We start from the raw sequence: 23,277 nt of genomic DNA on the forward strand, positions 1-23,277 counted from the left end.
TGAAGAATTGAAAATGTACTGAAATAAACACGTGTTTATTTCACGTGTGCACGTGTTCACAGCAGAACTATTCACAATACCCAAAAGGTGAAAGTAGCCCAAATGTCCATCAGAGAATGAATGGATCATCAAAGAATAGAAGATTCAGACAGTGTAATATTATTCAGCCATAAAAGGAATGAACTACTGATACAAGCTACAACATGGATGAAGCTTGAAAACATTATGCTAAGTGAAAAAAGCCAGTCCAAAAAAGTCATATATTGTATGATTCCATTTGTATGACATATCCATGGTATTGGGTATGTCCATAGAGATGCAGTACACATTGCTGGTTACCAGAGGAAGAGTGGAGGTGAGATGAGAGAGCAACTGCTTAATGAATAAAGGTTTCCTTTGGGGTTGATGAATGTTTGGAACTAGACAGTGGTACATTATGCTACCTTGTTAATGTGCTAAATGCCACCAAATTGTTCGCTTTAAAACTATTTTAGACTGTGTGAATTTCACCTGAATTATGATAAAAAGCACAGTTAGACACAGCATAGTCAAACTGCTGAAAACCAAAGATGAGTAAATCTGGAAAACAACTAAAGAAAAACAGTTCAACATGAAGACAGAAAAAGAGTTAACAGAGGGGAGAAACAGAAAACAAGTGGTAAAATAGCTGATCTAAATCCAACTATACCGGAGCGCCTGGGTGGCTCAGTCGGTCAAGCGTCTGCCTTCGGCTCAGGTCATGATTCCAGGGTCCTGAGATCAAGTCCTGGCATTGGGCTTCCTGCTCAGCGGGGAGTCAGCTTCTCCCTCTTCTTCTGCCCCCTCCCTCCACTGGTGCTTTCTGTCTCTCTCTCTCTCAAGTAAATCGATAAAATCTTCAAAAATAAATAAATAAATCCAACTATACTAATAATTACATTAAATGTTAATTAACTAAATACCCCAATTAAAGGGCAGAAATTGCCCTAAAGGATGAAAAAGCAAGGCCCAACTATATATACTTTTATAAGAGATGCATTTTGAACATAAAGACACAGACAGGTGCTGTCTACAGGGAATGTACTTTAAATATAAAGACACATATGTTGAAAGTAAATTGATAGTAAAGATAATACCATGGGAACAGTAAGCATAAGAAGACTAGAGTGGTTATCTTAATATTAGATAAAATACCCTTCAAAATAAAGATTATTACTGGAGATAAAGAAGGACATTTGGGGATGTCAGATGATAAAAAATTCATTAGAATTGAAAGTCATAATAATCATATATGTGCATTTTTCTAATAACAGTCCCTCAGAATACTTGAAAATAGTTGACAATTAAAGCAAAAAATATAGAATTCCACAACCATAGTTTTGGATTTTAACACTGTTCTCTAAGCAATTAACATAACAACATACCAGTAAAGACAGAAGATTCCAACAAAACTACTCACCACTTATATGATATTCATAAAACATTGTAGCTAACACTTTCAGAATACACTTTTAAAAGCGTATATGGTGTGTTTATCAAGATAGCCTATATGCTGAGCCATAAAGCTAGTCCCAAAGAATTTAAAAGGATTGAAATCACAGGGAGTTTGTTATCTAACCACAAGAAAATAATTGCTTTTCTACTAAATGTTCATCAACAGCAGAGTAGTAAAGCACAGTCCATTCAGCATTGAGAGTGAATGGTCCACAACTACACAGAATAATATGAGTGAATTTCACAAACATACGTTGAGTGAAAGAAACCAGATATAGGAGTATGTATTTTATGATTTCACTTAAGGTACACTGTCGGAAATCGTGATAGTGTTTACCCTTGGTTAAGAGAAAGGCAAGAAGTGACTGGAAAGGAGCAAGAAGGGGTTTCTGGGAATGTCTTCTCTTTTGATCTAGGTCCTGAAATATGGGTTTGTTTAGTGTGTGGAAGTTTATTGAGCTGTATACTTACAGTATGTACTTTCTTAAAAGTTGGGAGATACTTGATAACTGACATATAACATTAGTTGCAGGTATATAACATAATGATTCAGTATTTGTATATATTGCAAAATGATCAACATAGTAAGTCTAGTTAACATCCACCACAACATATAGTTACAGTTTGGTTTTTGGGGTTTTTTTTGCAATGAAAACTTTTAGTGTCTCTTATTTTAGCAACTTTCAAATATACAAAAAGTATTATTAACTATAGTGATAACTATATCATCACCATGCTGTACATTACATCCCCAAGACTTATTTATTTTATAACTGGAAGTTTGTATCTTTTGATCACCGTTATCCATTTCACCTAGGTCCATCCCCCCACCTGTAGCAACCACCAATCTGTTCTCTGTATCTATGAGTTTACTTTTGTTTTGTTTAGATTCCACACATAAGTGAAATCATGTAGTATTTGTCTTTGGCTTATTTCACGTAACAAAATGCCCACAAGGTCCGCCCATGTAATTGCAAATGGCAAAATTTCCTTCTTTTTTATGGCTAATACTCGTGTGTGTGTGTGTGTGTGTGTATACACCACATTTTCTTCATCCATCCATCCATTGACAGACACTTAGTTAAATAATGCTGCAATGAACATCAGGGTGCATATGTCTTTTTGAGTTACTCTTTCCTTTTCCTTTGGACAAATACCCAGAAATAGAATTGCTGGATTATATGGTAATTCTACTTTTAATTTTAATTTTTTGAAACAATGTGTACTTTTTTCAATATGTATTTATACTTCAAGAAAAAGTGTTTTAAAAAACTGGCAACAACAAAGGCCAGAGAGAGAGAGAGAGAAAGAGAGGCTATAGGTAGGAGTCCTTTCGGAGGCTGTTGCATTAGTACATATGAACAGTGGTGCTATTCAAAATATTTCAAAACTTGTTTGGCATAAGCACTGACTCATCAGAATGGATGCCATCTGTAAACAACAGATAAACAATGATAACGTAACCAGCTGTTTTCAGGTAGAACAAGATGAAAGCCTGCCTGATAGCATTATCAGTGCCTATAGAGAGAACTATGAGGCAAGAGAACTGTCTGTCCTTTTCCCCAAGGACAACCACAAGCAGTTTGTATGTCAGTCTACATTCCTTTCATTTGTTATTTTGGCTCCTTGGAGAGAGGGCCTAACATCTGTTTAAAACCTACATCGCTTTCTGTGCTTAGTGATTAACCTTCTGTCCTCACAATTCAAAGAGTAGAAATTATTACTTTCATTTACAGATTAGGAAACAGAAGATTAACGCTAAAATAAAAACTTCCTATTGAAGCATGGAGCTAGAATTCTAAGATTTGTCCTACTCCAAAGCTCATGCTATGAGGAAAGAAAGGAATCAATCTCTAAATCCCTTTCATTGGTATATTACCTCACATTTGTGAAACTATTTCCATAAATTTTATTTAATTATATTCCCATAAGTCTATGAACAGCAGAAGTTAGAGCTTTCTTCAACACTGAAGTTCAGTGTTTTCAGTCTTCCTAAATTCACTAGAGACCGAGAGGATTAATTCACAAGAGCATATAAACATTTTTTGCTTGAATAATGCTTTCACAGAATGCTACCTGCTTTCAATGTCTCATTTAGTTCACGCACCTCATCTATAACATGGGTATTCTGGTTAACTTCACTTTAAAAATGGAGGAAGCCGACTAAATGAGAAGATTTGAACTCAGCCCTTCTAACTTCATATCTGGCAGTAAAAACTGGTGACTTGTAGCATACTAATTGTTTAGCAATTGTCTCTTAGCTCCAAACTTACTTCTGTGGGTTTCTTGACTGTTTTCCTTTTAGTGTCATCCCAGCAACACTCTTACCCCACCAGCAGCACAAACCACAGCCTGTAGTTTTCCCAACCCTTGCAGAACTAAGGCCAACACTCTCTCATGCTCTCACCCTGCCATACTGCCTCTGTCTGTCTATCTGTCTCTCTCTCTTTCTCTCTCTCACAGGTTCAGCTTCCTCAGGTGGGTTATAACCTCTTTCCAGAAAGCAACTGGACCTTATGCTTTGTTCTCATTTTCTGTACCTAGGAAAGCCTTTTCCTTTCAATGAGCACTTAATATATTATGTTGGCTGCTGCTCTGTCTTGTCAGCAAAATTTGCAACCTAGACATGAATACTCTACTTGTTGATTATGCTTATTGATTATGCTTGACACTTACCACTCAAGTTTAGTTGCTGGAGATCATTTAAACATAGAAAAGATGGCGGCAGATAACTTATTTGATTGTTGTGTGCATTTAAACTAACCAAACTTCTCAATTCCCCTATATTTCTTGGAATCTCTCTGATTGCATTATTTGAGATATCAAGTCTTTTAAGTTGAGTCATATTAGACAGCTCTTCTGGAAGTCTTGTTAACTGTAACAAAGATTAAACAATTACATTTTTAACAAATATTTCTATGACTAAAATGTTGTCCAAAATCAAATGGAAGGATTTTTTTTATCTTAAAAAGGGATATTTTCACGATGTCACAAATTCTTTGTGACTTTCTTCCTTGCTAAAATCCATAGTACATTATGTGACATCCCAAGTACCTCCCCAGTCTGGCCAATGCTACCAATTAAACCATATGGCTTATTAACCCACTATCTTCACTCTCCCAACACTTAGTGTTCCTTACCACCTATCCCTTTCTTCCCTCCTTGAATCTGACCTGCTTTGGTTTCTTCTCCTCCCTGAAGTTTTTCCCAACTAATCTGTCTCACATTTGATATTTTTATTCCTATTCTCATCGGTAGTGCTTTTTATTGGTCCCTTATGTATATTTTCCTTGCATTTTTAAATGACATGATGTATGTTTTATACTTTTTTGTGGACATGTTCCCAATCAAGATGCATTTTGAGTAAGTGCTCAATAAACCCCTTTAGAATGGACTCACACAGCTTGGCATTGCAGCCTCAAAAAAACTTCTAGTACAAAAAGTGTTGCAAAATAACAGGAATTAAGATACCCTGCTATGGTGAAGAACAAATGCACATATTCAGAGAAAATATGGCCATCACAAGTGGCTTTTGAAATAAAGGAAGCTCTACGAGTGAACCAAAGAATTTTGAATAAATGGGCCCCTCTGAAATAACCAAAAAACAAGGTAAATACTGAATATTGTGCTCAGTGTTCTTTCATATATGAAAGAAGCATAAGAAGCAGTCCTCTAGGGGCACTTGGACGGCTCAGTCAGTTAAGCATACAACCCATGATTTCAGCTCAGGTCATGAAGATCGGGCCATGCGTCAGGCTCCATACACAGTGTGGAGTCCACACTTGAGGATTCTCTCTCTCCCTGTCCCTCCACCCTTCCCTCTTCTTGTGCTCTCTCTCTCATTCTCTGTAATGAATAAATAAATAAATATTTAAAGGAAAAGGAAAGAAAAGAAAAGAAAAGAAAAGAAAACAGTCCCTAACTTCAAAGAGATTTAAATTTAGTTCAGGGGACAAAATATATACATAAGAAACCATCAGGAAACAGTATTAAACAATAGGTAATCCAGTGATGAGAGATTAGCTCCAGTTATACAAATTTGAGGGTCAAATGCATGGTATGGTAAAAAGTTAATAGAAAACAAGAATTAAGAACACAACCTTGTAGCCTTATGCAGTAAGATACAGGAGGAGAAAGTGAGAGGATTATAAATCAGCCAAGGAATTAGTTGGTGATTATAATGCAGAACCAAAAAGTGTCTTTTAGTGCAATAACAACTTGAAAAACACATATATCATTTTCAATTCCAGCTACTTAAGCAAGTATTCCCTGGAGTAGCCTTTCTGGAAATGTATTATATAGCAGGTGTTAGGTTTAAAAGGGTAAGTAAGTTTGGGAAATGTGGGTTAAATAGAGATAAACCGTTTCTTTAGTGCAGGACTCTAGAGCTTTTAATACGCTAACATTCATTGTGATTCTCTAAGAGAAGAAACCAGTGCTTCTCAAAGCTATTTGATCACAGGAACCACCCCCAGCCCCCCTTTTTAGGAGCAGTTCATGGGACTAGGTGTTTTTAAGGACAGACTTTGAGAAATCTTGTTCTAGATTGAAGTCCAGCCTCTATCAAAGGACTTTAATTTGACTGTAATGGCCAAATTAAACATAGCCAGATAATAGCTCTAGGGTCCTTTTCATTAGTTTACTAAGATCTTAATATAAATCAGCAATGTTTGATTTTTTAAAACTATTTCCATTAAATTCATTCTTACAGTTCAAGTAAAATGAAAAGCTAAATTATGAGAACATTTATTCATGTTGATCTAGCAATTCTTCAGGGAAAATTCTCTAAGGAAATAGCAAAATATGAAAAAGGCTATATTTATGAAGTTCATCACAGCATTATATATGATGATGAAAAATTACAACATCCCTAAATGCTTAACAACAGATAATTAGTTACATATATCATGTATTAGCTGTAACAATTATTGGGAATTGTGTTATATTATGGAGAAATGCTTATATTAAGTGAAAAAAGAAGAAACTAAAATTAAAATTGAATGTAGAATCTTTTTATACTTGCTTCACATACATTAAAAAAAGAGTAAAAGTAAGTTGTATCAACATATGACCAGTGACCAGTAGTTATATTACAATGGTATGATTCTGGAATTTTTTTTTTACTTCATTTCTCGATTTCCTAAATTTTCAATAATGTGTTTATATTATCCATAACTTTAAAACTCCTTTTACAATTAAACTGAAATAAAAAGAAATCTATACAATTGTCAACTTCAGTTACTTGGAATTTCATTTTAATGAAATATTTTTCTATGAAGCTTTCATGTTGAGAAATACACTTTAAATCCATGTTTGGGGTTTAAAATGAAAAAACCTATTCTTTAAAAAATAAAATATTCCAACTAAATTTAAAACACACATATACTACAGTTTAGATTCTAATCTCCTCCAGTGCCAACTTCCCTCCAAAGCCCAAAATATCAATCTCTTACCTTTCTTCCATTTATCTGACTTATATTCAGCTCTTCCAATGATTGAAGTTGGCACAGTTCAGTTGGAAAATATATAAATTGATTGCTTGCGATGTTTAATTTCTGGATTCTTTTTAGGTTACAGATATCTGAAGGGATTGTCTGTATTTGGTTTATTGAAAGATCAAGTACTTGCAGATTTTCTAAAGTACACACTTCTATAGGGAAAGCTTCAAATTTATTACAGCATAAAATAAGAGCATGGAGTGATACCATATTGGAGATAGATGGTGGAATTTTTCTTATTTGGTTTTCACCAAGATCCAGGTATTCAAGATTAATAAGAGAACATAAGTGTTCAGAAAATATGAGGAGTTTATTTTTATTTAACTCTAAATTAAGCAGTTGTTTACTGAAAGATATATCCACAGGTATTTCTGAAATATAATTTCCATTAAAATTCAAATAATAAAGAGAATCTAAAGCACACAAACCTACTGGAAAATACATTATTTTATTATGACTCAATTCAACTTTAGTTATTTTTTTGCAATTTTTTACTTCAATGGGAACATCTGTGATTATATTTCCTGAAAATTCTAGAATGAACATATTATTAAGACGTGAGATATCTTCAGGTATTCTCACTATATTATTTCTGTTTACATGGAGTTTTCTTAAATTTTTGAGCTTATAGATGTTCTTAGGAAGTCCTGTTAATTTATTATAGCTAAGACTAAGACATTCCAACATTACACAGTGAGAAATTTTCTCTGGAATTTCTTTCAATAGATTTTTATCAAGTATTAGAATTTTGAGTTCCTTAAAGTTCTCAATTTTGTGTGAAATAACTTGCAATTTATTGTCAGTTAGTTGGAGTTCTTTCATTTTGAGCAATTGAAAAATTTCCACAGCCAAAAAGGTAAGTTTATTATGATCCAGCAGAAGTTTTTCTAAATTTTTAAGCTCCCTAATTTCTTTTGGCAAACTGCTTATCAGGTTTCCAGTAAGGATTAGTGAAATTAACTTTGGAAGGAAACACAGAACTTTAGGAAATATTGTTAACTGATTATATTCCAGATCGAGAACTTTCAAGTTTTTTAAACTGGACAGAGTATCTGGTATATGTCTTAACTTATTTTTAGCCAAACTTAAAATTTCCAAGTTTCCAAGACTTTCTAAGCCAGAAGGAAAATTCTCAATGTAATTGTTATTAAAAAAGAGTTGCCTGATATTCCCAAGCTGTGATATTTCTTTAGCTATATGTGATATTTGATTGTGACTGACATTTAATATCCTTAAATTACGAAGTAACTGAATTTCAGGCGGCAGTGATGATAACCCATTTTCTTGCAAGGATAGAATTTCAAGTCCCAGCAGGTCACCTGAATCTGCCCCTTTGAAACTTTTGATTTGGTTCTTGTCCAAATATAGATATTTTACATATTTGATTTTTAAAATGTCCTTGGGGAATTCTTGTAAACCCTTGGCCTTGATGTTAACTGTAAAGTTACCTGATCCTAAGCCAAGTCCTTTCTGATTTTCTTCAGAGAGCTGTGGACTAGTTGTTTCTAATGTTTCATGAGAAAAGAAGCCAGTGAAAGCCTGATACTCAGCAACCATCTCAGTTATGGATAATGGTGGACTTTGTGGAATATCACTTTTTAACCGCAAGCTATCATATATAGTGATTGTTTCAGAAAATTGAAGAGTTTTCCTTTGTTCTTCATCTCTCTTAGACTTATTTCCAGGGGACAATGTCGATGTATCATCATGTGTACCTAATCCATCATTTCTAGGATGTGGTTCACAAATCTGTTTGGAAGGTTTCCCATCATAAGCTTCCTTTAAAGAATTTGATGTTTCTTTAATAAATTCGGGTTCCACTGACCATGATGTAGATTCTGTCCTAAATTGACTAGTGATATCTTCTAGCTCTTCTGAAGTACCCTCCTTTTCAGACATCTTATTTGCTGCTATGTTTTACATCAGTACATGATAATAACTCAATTTTAATTTTCATGTTTAATTTTCTCCTTTGAACCTACAAAACAAATATTAACATTAAAAGAAGACATATAATAAAGATGTTGAAATTACAAATGAATTTTATAATAATTTTTATTCTATAGTGAATAATTTAATAGATATTAAAACAATACATTTGTAACATAAATTAATATTATATATGATTGCTAGTTAAAGATAGTTTATTGATTGCATGTATTTATCACAGGATGACCTTGAAATCACATTAAAATTACAGAAAATGAGAAAGGAGACATAAAGGAATGAAAGAACTCAGCAAATTTTGGGAAAACAGAAAGCCAGTGGCTCCCTGACATGCAGAGAGTGCCATTTGCATTGTGGATATTGTAGGTTTACATACGGTACTGAAGTGTCTTGTCCCAACAAATTCAGTACATCATGATAATTTTCTAATAGGCAGAAGTAAAACATTTTAAGAAAGAGATGCTTTCTGTAAGACTAACTAGAAGTAAAAAAACTTTTTCAAGAATTAAAGCCTGACTGTAAGTCTTTTGTGTGACTCCTGAAGTATCTGCACAGCTGTGCAGGACCCCTCCTCAGAGGTCTGGATCCCAGCTTTTCAGTCCATCTTCCAAGTCTATAGTTTTTAATAACCCAACCTCTTTCCTTCGTCTCTTCATCCTAGGGGTGGTATTTACTAGCTCTGTGTTACTGTTTTTGGTTCTCCAATACTTGTCTACACAACTCCCTATATTAAATCCTTTCTACTAAACTGGTATGGTTTCAGTATTTCACAGACTCTCAAAGAGAATAGAAAAAGAGGGAACATTTTCCAGTTTATTTTAGGACATTAGCACTAACCTTGACAACACATAATAAGGACAATATGAAAAATTACAGGCCAACTTTACTCAAGGCAAAATTCTTTTTTTTTATTTTAAGTATTTACCTTTTTTTTTTTTTAAGATTTTATTTATTTGATAGAGAGAGAGAGACATGAGAGAGGGAACACAAGCAGGGGGAGTGGGAAAGGAAGAAGCAGGCTCCCAGCGGAGGAACCTAATAAGCAGTGCTGGATCCCAGAATGCCGGGATCACACCCTGAGCCGAAGGCAGACACTCAACGACTGAGCCACCCAGGTGCCCCTCAAGGCAAAATTCTAAACATTACAAACCTTTTCTAAATATTATAAAAACCAGCAATATATAAAAAGAATATTTTGTGACTCAGTTGCATTTGTCCCAAAAATTGAAGGTTGGATTTTTTTTATTATAATAATATTTTTTATTATATTATGAAGGTTGGATTTTAACATTAAAAAGTTAATGTGATTTGCCACATTGAGATTAAGGAGAAAAACCATATGATCATTTCAGTAGATGCAGAAGCACTTAATAAATTGCAACATTTTTCATGATTTTAGAAAGAAATTTTAGCAAACTAGGAATAGATGGGAATTTCCATAATCTGCTAAATGGTGTCCATAAAAAAATTTATAAATATCATACCTAACGGTGAAACAGTGAAAACTTTCCTTTGATGTTGGAAGCAAGAAAACGTTGCCCTATATCATCACTTCTATTCAGTATTGTACTGGAGATCTTAGTCAGTAGCATAAGGCAAGAAAAAAGGTATAAAGATTATTTAAAAATAAAATGTCATTACTCACAGATAATATAATTATGTATGTAGGAAATCCAAGATCATCTACATATATATTATTAGAATCAGTAGGAACATTAAGTAATGTTGAATATAAAATCAGTACACAAAAGTCAGTTTCCTTCCTTATATTAAAAAAAAGATGTTAGAAAATGAAAGTTTAAAGAGGTGTAATTTGCAGCCAAGAAATGTCAAGTACTTAGGAATAAATCTAACAAAAATTGTATGAGACTTCTACAGAAAAATACTACTTCATATAAATACAAAATGTAGTGAGAGATATTGGAGAAGACCTAAATAAATGGAGTGGTATTCTTTGCAAATTGATCTGTAAATTCAATCTTATTATAGATTCAATTCTAACCTTATTTTTGGGGAACTTGACAAGCTGGTTCTTAAAAGTCTTTGGACAGAGGGCCAAGAAGAGTCATGATATGCTTTAAAAAGGCAGAGGATTTGTTTGATGAATATGAAGACTTCTTATGAGGCTATAGTAACTCAGGTGATATGGCACTGACACAAGAATATTCAAATAGATCAATAGAATATTTAGAAAGCCCAGAACCAGACATTTGATTATGACATATAGATACTTGGTTTTTTAAAAATACAGGACTTTGGAGCATTGAAAAAAAGGTAGTCTTTTCAATAATGATGCTAGAACAAGTGGACAGTTAGTACACTGTAAAATATGTCTGAAAGATATATCCAGATCCAAGCACAACAAGAAAGTTTCCTTAACCAAAACTGCCAAGAAAGGCTTAACTGAAATAGAACCTGATAGAGGGGCTTCGGAAATGTGTGGACCCATACAAGTACCTTTTTGTCTTCTCTGTGGCCAACATGAGGAACAGCAAGCTGAAAGGCATCGCAACACCTGGAAGCATAGCCAGATGTTCTTTGGCAAAAACAAGGTGGTGATGGTGGTCTTGGGTCGAAGCCCATCTGACGAGTACAAGACAGACTGCATCAGGTCAGCAAGAAGTTGAGGGGTGAGGGTCGATCTTTTCACCAACCGCACCAGAGAGGAAGTGAATGAGTGGTTTACAAAATATACGGAAATGGACTTCGCTCAAGCTGGAAACAAAGCAATTTTCACTGTGACCCCTGGAGCAGTTCCCCCACTCCATGGATCCTCAAGAGAGGTGTGGTGACCCTGCTGCCTGACTATGAGGTGTGCAAGGAGGGTGATGTGCTGACCCCGGAGCAGGCCCATGTGCTGAAGCTTTTCAGGTATGAGATGGCTGAATTCAAAGCTGCCATCAAATACCTGTGGGATGTACAGTCCAGAAGGTTCTAGCAGATGGGCGATGACTTGCCTGAGAACATGTCAGAAGAATCATGGGCGGGGGGGGGCGGTGGGTGGGAGACAAAGGCTGATAGGCACTTGGGGCCCAGACGTGTGGGACTGCCATCCTGCAGGCCAAACAGCAGCGAGGGTGAGAGGGACGGATTGCTTTTCTATAAGGAATAAAACTGTCTGCAGGGTGGCTCCCTGTGAACAGCAAAGAGGACTTTTCCTAGGAAAAAAGGCCTTGGCTTCAGGCTTTTGTTTGGATCCCCAGGGTTCCTCTTCTTGTTCATCTTGAGCCAGCTTCCAGCACTGGCTCCTGAATGATGGTTGGGGATGTGAGAGCCACCATCGGAGCAGGGGCTTCTCTCCTCTGGTTCTTGTGCCCTTACTGGAACCAGGGGTTTGCCAAAGAATAGAGGAACCCTGGCCACCCTTCCTACCCTTTTCTTTCTCTCCCTCCTCCCCTCACCCCATCCCCCAGCCACATCAGGGCCAGGAGTCTTAGATGAAAAGACAGGATGCTTTCACTAAGACAAGAGTAAAGGCACTTCTGAATCCCAGAGCAGATATTAAAACTGTTCCACAGGGAAAAAAAAGATGGGGGGCAGAATTAAAAAGTCAATAAAATAAGATATATCCAAAAATGTGGTAAAGATAGAGAAGGAGATGGAAAATATAAAGGAGTGCATGGAAAATATAATGAGAAGGAGTAACATATATTTAATTAGAGTTCCAGAAGGAGAATATGGACATAATGGAGCAAAGGCAATATTTAAAGAAATACTGGCTATGAATGCTCCAGAACTAATGAAAAATATGAATCAAGAGATCCATGATATACAACATATCCAAGCAGAATAAATAAAAAGAAGTGTCATTCTTAAAATACAGAACAATAGAAACAATGAACATGTCATGAGATCAGTCTGAGAGAAGGGAAGGAACACCCATAGAGGAATGACAAGATGAGGACAGACATCCTCGCAATTTCAGGGAAAGCTAGAGAACAGTGGAATAACTTTTTCAAAATGTTGACAGAAAGTTCCTATCAGCCTTGAATTGGATATCCAGCCAAGTTATCATTCAAAAATTAAAGGAACAGAAAAACATTTACAGATAAACAAAACTGGGAACTTCTACCAGCAAGACACTTGCTCAAAAGGAAATTCTAACAGGTATACTTTAAGAGGAAAAAGATACCAGAAGATGGTCTGAAATTCAAGATGGAATAGTGAGCAAGTAAAATGGTGGTCACATACGTAAATTCAAATAATGGTCTATATAAAACAATAACAGTGTTTCATGTATGGCATTTAAAAAGAACTGGAATCATTAGAAATTATGAGTCAAGAATCTCCCTGAATATTACAGAGGATAATGGTAACTGCAGTGTAGAGGCCCAGTGGACACCACCTTTGCCAAGTGATTAAAGTCAACATCATCACTACATAATGTACTTCAAGATATGGAGGACTGAGAAGGGCTATTCACTTTGTGGTTTTCTTGCCAAAAATGCATAACCTCAATCCAATTAGGAGAAGACATCAGACAAATCCAAATTGAGGTACATTCTGCAACATAACGGATTAGTTCTCTTCAAAAATGTTGGGGACATAAAAGACAAAGACTCAGAAACTGTCACAGATTGTAGGAGACTAAGGAGACGTAACAACCAAATTTTATATGGGATCCTGGGTTAGACTCTGGTACAGAAAAAAGACATCAATGTAAAAATGTAAATTTCAAATAAAGTCCATAGTTTAGTTAGTAGTATTATACCAATGTAAATATTGCAACTTCTCTGTAAATCAACATTATTTCAAAATAAAATAAAAACAAGACTTGAGCTAAAATATTCTAAAGCCTTTTTTTCTGAGGTATATGAGAAGTTGTTCAGCTTTAAGACTGTGTTAGGCATGGTTGATAAAATTTGATAAATTTTTAAGGGTTATTATTAACAATAAAAGTAGAGGGAATAGATACCAGACTTATAAAGAGAAAAAATTTAAGGGAAAAACACACAAAAGAAGAAGAGGAACAATAACAATATTCAGGGAGGTTTTTTAAAAAGCAAAAAAAGAGAAAAAGAAATTGGACAGAAAAAAAATTTAAAAGAAAGTATAAACAAGTCCAAATATAATCAAAATTAATGTGAATGGACTAAATAACCAATTGTAAGTCAGATTAAAAAAAAAACCAAAAACCCAAGTGCTATTTATGAAAGATGACTGTAAAGCATAAGATCACAGAGAGGTTGAAATTAAAAGGAGGAACCCATGTTATATATGGACCTTGATTTATGACAAAAGTGGCACTAAGATCACTGTGGAAAGTGTGGCTTTTGATTCTGGGTCAACTAGAAATCCGTACAGAAAGAAAAAGATATTTGACCCCTATCTTGCCATCCACAAAAATCAATTTTAAGTGGACTAAAGATTTAAATGTGAAAAGTAAAGCAGTGAGAAGACATTAGGATAGAGAATGAATTAAGTGGACACAAAAAACATTGTAATAGTAACAGATTGGAAATAACATAAATGTCCCTGATAGGAGACACATTAATAAATTATCTTCTAACCATGCATAAAACTAACTTCAACAGAACCTTAACCACACCAGGCCAGGCTGGGATTTAATCAATATATTTTTAGCTTTTGCTTTAACTTAATGTTAAATATTATTAAAATCACTGTGTCCAAATCATCTCCACTCAAAGTTTCTCAAGCTTATGGCTTTCATTTTAACTATGACTGAGTCAAAGTATTTGGGTGTATAATTTTCTATTTCCACAATATGTTTTCTCATGTTTTAATTTTATGGTTTTTGCCTTTTGTGCCTTAAGGGGTTCTTCTATATTTACTTCTCTATCAGTTAGGTTCCCACAGGAAAACATGCTCCACTCAAATTGAGTAATTTGAGGAAAGTTTACGAGTGAGGAATGTTTACCAGAGAGTTTATTTACAAAGGTAGAGTGTGGGGGAATTCCAGAGGATAGTGTTGTATCCCAGGGCTAGTGCAGTGAGCTGCACTGTTACTCCTAAGCCTGGTAGGGGAGAGAGAACCCTGACAGTGCGTTGTGGACAAAGGCCACCTGACTGGAGCTTGGGCTCTGGATGAATGAATACAGTCAGTAGCAGGGATGTAGCAAAGAGAGCCAGGGGAATAAATCCCCACTCTCACTCTCCTCCATTCTTCTTATCTTCTGATGCAGCTCCCTTTTGACTGAACCTGTATGAGATTCAGAGAGCACGAGGGGCACTTGATGCAGTCCATACAGGTTAGTCCTTTGGGGCACAAAGCAGAATCAGAGGGTGGAGATTACAAAAATGGCCACAAGTTTTTCCAATATTTGCATGTGTCCCAAGAAGTAGAGTCTATTTCCTCACCGCTCAAATCTCACTTTGGCCATGTGACTCAAACTTTGGCCAATGGGGCATTAGCAAACATGACACAAGCAGAGGTTTGAAATGCACTCGGACACTGCACATTTTTTGAGACCCCTACATAGGTGTCTATGCAGTGTGAAGTCTGGTTAGCTTCCTGGATGATGAGAGACAGTTGACTAATTATTCTAGCCTTCAGCCAGCCAACACACAGAGGCAGAGTGACCTAGCTGACTGGCAGCTGACCACAAGTGCGTGGGTGAACGCAGCCACCACTATTAGAAGAACTGCCTAGCTGAGCCAACCCCAAATGGCTTACTCACAGAATTGGGAGCTTACTAAATTGTTTGCTATGCAGCAAAGACTAACTGGTGTAAGTGGCAAATGGAATATATCCAGCACAAGTGTTTAAAAAATTTATGTTTGCCTTTCACAGTTAGTTCTTTAATCCATATGGAAATTATTTTGTACATGGTATGAGTTAGGGATCTAATTTAATTTTTCTCATGTGTCTAGTCAGTTGACTCTGCAATATATTCCATAGTAAATTCTTCACTGATGTCTAATGCTGCCTCAGTCATATATATGTGTGTGTGTGTGTGTGTGTGTGTGTGTGTGTGTAGAGCTGTTTCTGGAATTTCAGTTCTATTCCTTTTACCTATTTGTCTAAGTTTGCATCAATACCACATGTTTTAATGATTATAACTTTATAATAAATCTTGGTCTCTGGTAGAGAAAGCCCTCTCCCCTTATCCTTTTTCTTCAAAATTATGATGGTTATTCTCAACCCTTTACATAGCCAGGTCAATTTCAGGATCTGTGCATCAAGTTCCACAAAATGTCTTGCTTGTATTTCAGTAAGAATTGAATTAAACTTGTGAACTAATCTGGGAAAGAAGTGACACATTTATGATATTGATTCTTCCTATTTAATAACGTGGTATATCTCTGTTGCTATTGGGAATGATACCTGATTTCTATGTCTTTTTTTAGTTTATAAAATATTCATATATAGGAACACTATTAATTTTTGTATGTTGATCTTGTCTCCAGCAATATGACTGGACTCTCATATGAGTTCTTTTTTTTTTTTTTTTAAAGATTGGGTCAGCTCTATTCCCTTTCTTATTTTTTTTTTAAGATTTTTTATTTATTTATTCGACAGAGATAGAGACAGCCAGCAAGAGAGGGAACACAAGCAGGGGGAGTGGGAGAGGAAGAAGTAGGCTCATAGCGGAGGAGCCCGATGTGGGGCTCGATCCCACAACGCCGGGATCATGCCCTGAGCTGAAGGCAGAAGCTTAACCGCTGTGCCACCCAGGCGCCCCTCTCATATGAGTTCTAACAACTTTACACATTCTACTAGATTTTCTGTAAAGAGAATATTACGAATATTGGCAGTATTTGTTTCTTCTTATCCAATTCTCTGACTCATTTATTGTCTTATTGCATTTGTTAAACCCTTCAGTAAGTACAATGTTGAATAGAAGGAATGATATCAGCTATCTTTGTCTTATTTTTTTTAATCTGCCAATGTGGTATATTACATTAACAGATTTTCTTTATTGAGCATCTGGCATTTCGAGGGTAAATCAAACTTGATCATGATATATTGCTTTTTTTAAATTTATCTTTTTATAATAATTTGTTATTATGTTAGTCACCATACAGTATTTCCCTAGTTTTTGATGTAAAATTCAGTAATGTGGCAGGATACAAAATCAATGCTCAGAAATCAGTTGCATTTCTATACACGAACAATGAGACTGAAGAAAGAGAAACTAGGGAATCCATTCCATTTACAATAGCACCAAAAATAATACATTACCTCGGAATTAACTTAACCAGAGACGTAAAGGATCTATATTCTTGAAACTACAAATCCTCTTGAAAGACGTTGAAGAAGACACAAAAAGATGGAAAAATTTTCCATGCTCATGGATCGGAAGAATTAACATAGTTAAAATGTCCATGCTACCCAGAGCAATCTACACTTTCAATGCCATCCTGATCAAAATACCGACGACATTTTTCAAAGAACTGGAACGAACAGCCCTTAAATTTGTGTGGAACCAGAAAAGGCCCTGAATTGCCAAGGAATTGTTGAAAAGGAAAAACAAAAGGGGGGCATCACGTTGCCAGATTTCAAGCTATACTACAAAGCTGTGATCACAAAGACAGCATGGTACTGGCACAAAAACAGACACATAGACCAATGGAACAATAGAGAACCCAGAAATGGACCCTCGGCTCTTTGGGCAACTAATCTTTGATAAAGCAGGAAAAAACATCCAGTGGAAAAAAGACAGTCTCTTCAATAAATGGTGCTGGGAAAATTGGAACAGCTACATGCAAAAGAATGAAACTTGACCACTGTCTCACACCATACACAAAGATAAACTCCAAATGGATGAAAGACGATATATTGCTTTTTAATTCACTTTTGAATTAAATGTAACATTTATTGAGAATTTTTATACCTGTGTTATTAGTAATTTTGTTGATAATTTCCTTATCTGTAGTGTTCTTATCCAGTTTTGTTGTCAGGGTTAACTTCATAAATTGAGCTGGGTTGAAATATTTTATATGTTATAGAGTTCTGTAAAATTTTCTTTTTGATCTCTTACTCATTAGATTTGATGGTTACTGGTTTGTCCAAGTTTTCTTTTTCTTTTCAAGACATGTGGTGAAGTAACTATTTTCTCCTGGCTTCATGTTTCTGTATAGAGGAAACTCTATCCATGAAATGCCCTTGGCCTTGAGCCTCATCTCCACAGTATCTCCTCTACAGAGGAGACTTAAGTAACTGATGAGCTCATCTCCTTCTGGGTTCCCTCTAGGTCTTTCTGTGTTCTAGTGAGCTGTCTTCCATAGAATAAGAGGGTTGACCACCTGTTGGGGGAGCCAAGGTTGTCCATCTACGTAATGACAAAATAATTAGTTGAATTTGGGGGGAACTATTACAAGTCCACTTAGCTACAGACCAAAGCCACTTTCTCTAAACTGTCTTATCAGTAATACATGTGATATTTTGACCCTCACCTGCTTGATTATATTTAATGATAAGAAACTTGGGAGGAGAAGAAGGGGTGTTATTCTTTGCTCCTCAAATGGCAACATCTGGTGCCTTGGCTGAACGCTTTGAAAAATAAATACAACTGGAGAAATTAAGTCTCCAGGGTGGTAAGGGCTCATGGTTTATAGCTGTACAGTTTTGACCTCGACATTTTGTAGCAGCCCAGATTGTGCTTTTGGCTTTTGTGGGGATGGCTTTTTCAGGTGGCTTTAGCCCTTGGGCTTTTCTTTAGTAAGCATGGCATACATGGGATTGTGATCTTGATGGGTTACCACCATTTAAGGTAGTTTTGTCCCCAGGTATTTGGTGGTTCTTCTGCAAAAGGGTATTTTTTGTTTTATTTTTTTATTGTGGTAAAAAATATATAAAATTTATCATTTGAATTATTTTCAAGTATATAGTTAGTAGCATTAGGTACATTCACACTCTTGTGTAACAAGAGTGTAAGATGAAAAACTAAACAAGGGCTGTTCGGGTTTCCGTGTGTGGATACCTACAGATTGACTGTGAATGCTGCATCCAGTTGGGACTGGTAATAAAGAAGAAACAGAGTCAGAGATGAGATCTTCTATTCTGTTGGCCCAAATTAGGTCAAGTCCCCAACCTTGAACCAATGATTGTGGCTAGGAGTCAGAGTAATACTATTTTAGATAATACTGCATGGCTCACCCCTACAGCCAAGGGTGGCATTTGCCCACCCCAGATATCACAAGGGAAATATATATATGCATGTATGTATTTATGTATACACATCTGAGAGAGCAAACCAAACCCGAAGGAAGAACAGATGCTGGAGAAGCAACTATGATGTCCCCTATAACTACTTCTTAGAGATAACCAGTGATAAATATCATACATATTACTTTTTTTAATATAAAATTGAGGCCTATGTAGTATCATTGTCTAATATGGCAACAGCTATATGTGGCTCTTTCAATTTAGATAAAATAAAATTACAGTTTAGCCTCTCAATGATACTAGCCATACTTCAAATGCTTAATAGCTAAATGTGTCTAGTGACTACCTTATTGAACAGTGCAGATATTGAACATTTCCAACATCACAGAATATATACATCATAGTTAACATACCGTGATTTGAAATAAAATATTTGGAAAGCTTATCTTTCATGCCTGCAAAAAATTCCACTGAAGTCTGTGTTATCATTTGTATGACCATAATCATGTAAACATTTTAAAGGCTGATAAATAACATTTTAAAAATGTATAGGAGAAAGTCTTTTTCCCCTCATCCTCACAAGCACTGCGAGACTCATTAAAAGTAAATATTGTCAATCTAATAGGCCAAAACAGATCCTGTTTTTATAAATATAATTTGAACAACAACGCTCTGAAATTTGTTACATATCTGAAAGACATAGGTATTAACCACAAGACGTTTTTGTGTCCTACAGTATCAACAAATTGTTTCCTGGAATGTGGAATAAAGGCCACTCAACAGAGGCTAAAGCAACGTGGGACAGGGTGCACACACGCCAGAGGTGGGTATCCCTGGGGCATGAAGAGGGAGGACGTAAAGAGCTGTAGATGTTGAGGAGAAATGGGAGAAGAAACCCTGGGTTTCGCTTGTCGGGTGGCCCAAGTAAGTAATAGCGCTTCGTTTCACCTGGAGCCTTTCTCAGCGGCTGTGACTCGGGTGGCGGGCAGAGAGGGGGTGCGCGGCCGGGGAGCATCCAGCAACTCGGGCAATAGCGGTGGCCTGCCGCTCCGCACTGACGCGACCCTGTGCCGCGGGGACAGTGCCTGAGCGCGTAGGATCGGCCGCGCCCCTGCGCGTTTGTGAGCTGGCCCGGGTCACACCAGGACACCTGCGGGGAGGCGGGGGCCTCCATTCAGCTCCCCAGGCCGGACGCTCGCCGGCGGCCACCAATGGGCAGAATGCTCATGCTCCTACCTAGGTTTGTTTTCCTGCCTGCGGGGCTAACAGCAGGCTATAGAGGCCTGATGAAAATGGCACGTGGCGTGGAGGACCCATTTTGTCAGTCTTCGACCAAACCGCTTCATAGAGCCCGACCTTTTCTGCTTCATAGAGCCCGACCTTTTCTGTCTCGGTTACTCATGGGGCTATTTTTCAGCGCCTGCCGGACTCCCAACCCACTGGTCAGTGGCTGAAGGCACGCTGCCCGGGCCCAGGAATAACTGAGCGTGCTCATCTCGGAGAGGGGGAGATTGCGCCACTGTTTATTTATTTATTTATTTATTTATTTATTTAATTTATTATGTTATGTTAGTCACCATAGTGTTCCATGATTCATTGTATGTGCCGCTGTTTAAAGGGATCCCCGAGATCCTGAGAATTTGGAGATTTGCAGGCGGGTCTGCCTTTGCAGTTACCAGGAAGAGTACTCGGAAGTGAGTCTAGGGACAGGAGAGGTGGCTGTGCTTGGAGAAGGCTCCTGAGGTGACTGTGACTTGCCTTCTCCAATCACCTGAACAGGATAAATTGAAGTTCCAAGGCCTATTTAGTCCTAGCCTACTATAACCAAGAATGCTGCATTTATCAGAAAACAAAACAAAACAAAACAGGAAGTCTTTGTAGAATATGAGGATGTAACTGAAAACCAGAGCTTTTAGATAATAGAGCTTTTAGAAAAAAGAAATGGAAAACTTAAAAAAGATCTTGCTTGATTTACTAATATAAATACCTGAAATGTAACAAAATTGAAAAAAAATCAATGAGTTTTACCATGATTGAATATTCTAAAAATGCCACTTGAATTAATTCGTCTTTTGATGAACACTATTGCATCCTATTAGAAGGTGATGTTTAAAATATTCTTAGAGTACTAAGTTAACAGAAAACTTCCAAACATATTATCTATAGGCTCATGTCAAAGGCCCTCCTTTCATTTGCAGAGGACCTTGTCTACAGAGTAGGGCACTTGACCTTGGTGAGGAGTCACAGCCTTTCTGGTTATCAGGGTGGTTGGCCCACCACTTTCCCCAGCCCTTTTCCATAGCCTGCAACTGTTACCAAATTGTTTTAGTATATGGACTTCCCAAACCCTCGCATCACCACCAAACTCCAGTTTGAAATTTAAAGTTGAATAATGGGTGGCAGCTCTTTCTGCCCTGTCTCCGTGCTTTAATAAAATCACCATTTGCACCAAAATAAATAAAGTTGAATAATGAATGCAATTAACTTCTCAGAATTTATGAAAAGCAGTGATGTGCCCTTTTCTATAATTCTACATCTGTAGTCTTTTCATATCCCGTTCTGTGGATTGAATTTGCAAGTTGTCATCTGCCTACTTAAGAGCTTTGTGACTAATTGAAAATACATGTAATTTGCTGGTGTTGCAGAAGTCTATGTTTCGTCTTCTTCCTAAACTGAGATATAATTGACATATAATATTAGTTTCTGGTATACAAAATAATGATTTGATATTTGTATATGTTGCAAAATGATTACCACACTAAGTCTAAACATCCACCACCATACAGTTACAAAAATCTCCTTTCTGTGAAGAGAACTTTTAAGATCCATTCTTGTAGCAAATTTCAAATATGCAATAGTATTATTAACTATAGTCACAATGCTGTACATAATTTTCCCATGACTTATTTATAACTGGAAGTCTGTACCTTATGGACTGCCTTCACCCATTTTCACCCACCCCTCACCCTCTGCCTCTTGCAACCACCAATCTGTTCTCCCCATCTATGAGCTTATTTTTGTTGTTGTTTTTTAGATTCCACATGTGAGATCACATGGTATTTTTGTTTCTGTCTGACTTACTTCACTTAGCATAATGCCATCACGGTCCATCCATGTTGTAGCAAATGGCGAGATTTCTTTTTCATGGCTGAATAATACTCTGTTGTAAAAATATAAAAATATGGCACTTTTTTTTAATCCATTCATCCATTCATGGACACTTAGGTTGTTGCTGTGTCTTGGCTATTGTAAGTAATGCTGCAGTGAATATGAGGGTACATGTATTTTTTTTTTTTGAGCTAAGATTTTCATTTCTTTTGGATAAATACCCAGAAGTGGTATTGCTGGATCATATGGTAGTTCTATTTGTAATTTTTTGAGGAATCTCCATACTGTTTTCCATAATGGCTGCACCAGTTTACATTTCCACCAATAGTGCGCAAGGGTTCCCTTTCATCATACCTTTGCCAACACTTCTAATTTCTTTTCTTTTTGATACTAGCCATTCTAACAGGTGTGAGGTGAGATCTATTTGATTTTGATTTGCATTTTCCTGTTGATTAATGATATTAAGCACCTTTCATGTGCTTGTTAGCCAACTATGTTTTTGGAAAAATGTTTATTCGGATCCTCTGCCCATTTTTAAATCAGATTTTTCTTTTCTATTGAGTTGTATGTCCTTTATATACTTTGGATATTAACCTCCCTCAGATATAAACTTGCAAATATCTTCTCCCATTCCATGGGTTGCCTGTTCATTTTCTTTGTAGTTTCCTTTGCTGTGCAGTTTTTAATTTGATATAGTCCCATGTTTATTTTTGGTTTTGCTGCCTTTGCTTTTGGTGTCAAATCCAAAAAGTCACCCAAAACCAATGGCAAGGAGCTTACCCCCTATGTTTTCTATTTAGAGTTTTATCATTTCGGGTCTTATGTTCAAGTTTCTAATCCACTTTGTTAATCTTTTTAAGTAGGTTCCACACCCAATATAGAGCCCAATGCAGAGCTTGAACTCAGGATCCTGAGATCAAGACCTGAGCTGAGATCAAGAGTCGGACACTTAACCAACTGAGCCACCCAGGCACCCCTGTGTTAAATTTTTGTGCATAGGGTAAGACAGTGATCTAGTTTCCCCAGCATCATTTATTGAAGAGACCATCCTTTTCCATTGTATATGATTGGCTCCTCTGTTGTAAATTAGTTGGCCAAATATGTGTGGGTTTATTTCTGGAGTCTCTATTCTATTCCACTGACCTATATGTCTGTTTTTATACCACTACTATACTGTTGGAA

The 23,277-nt window shown here is 36.4% G+C and overlaps 1 protein-coding gene and 1 pseudogene across 1 annotated transcript in view; one reads left to right on the plus strand and one right to left on the minus strand.

Moving 5' to 3' along the window:
* LRRD1 (leucine rich repeats and death domain containing 1) overlaps positions 1 to 22,126 on the minus strand; it is a 43,406-nt gene extending 21,280 nt beyond the window's left edge. Inside the window, exons 1-3 of the mRNA XM_019806156.2 lie at positions 22,069 to 22,126; positions 6,927 to 8,949; positions 4,150 to 4,348 (exon numbers count right to left, since the gene is read on the minus strand). Coding sequence (XP_019661715.1) covers positions 4,150 to 4,348; positions 6,927 to 8,870 — 2,143 coding nt within the window. The 5' untranslated portion in view covers positions 8,871 to 8,949; positions 22,069 to 22,126. The remainder of the gene's footprint in view (positions 1 to 4,149; positions 4,349 to 6,926; positions 8,950 to 22,068) is intronic.
* LOC100478505 lies at positions 10,434 to 12,030 on the plus strand (annotated as a pseudogene).
* Positions 22,127 to 23,277: the final 1,151 nt, after the last annotated feature.

This window comes from Ailuropoda melanoleuca, chromosome 1, assembly GCF_002007445.2.
Source record: "Ailuropoda melanoleuca isolate Jingjing chromosome 1, ASM200744v2, whole genome shotgun sequence".
In the NCBI taxonomy this organism is placed as follows: Eukaryota; Metazoa; Chordata; class Mammalia; order Carnivora; family Ursidae; genus Ailuropoda; species Ailuropoda melanoleuca.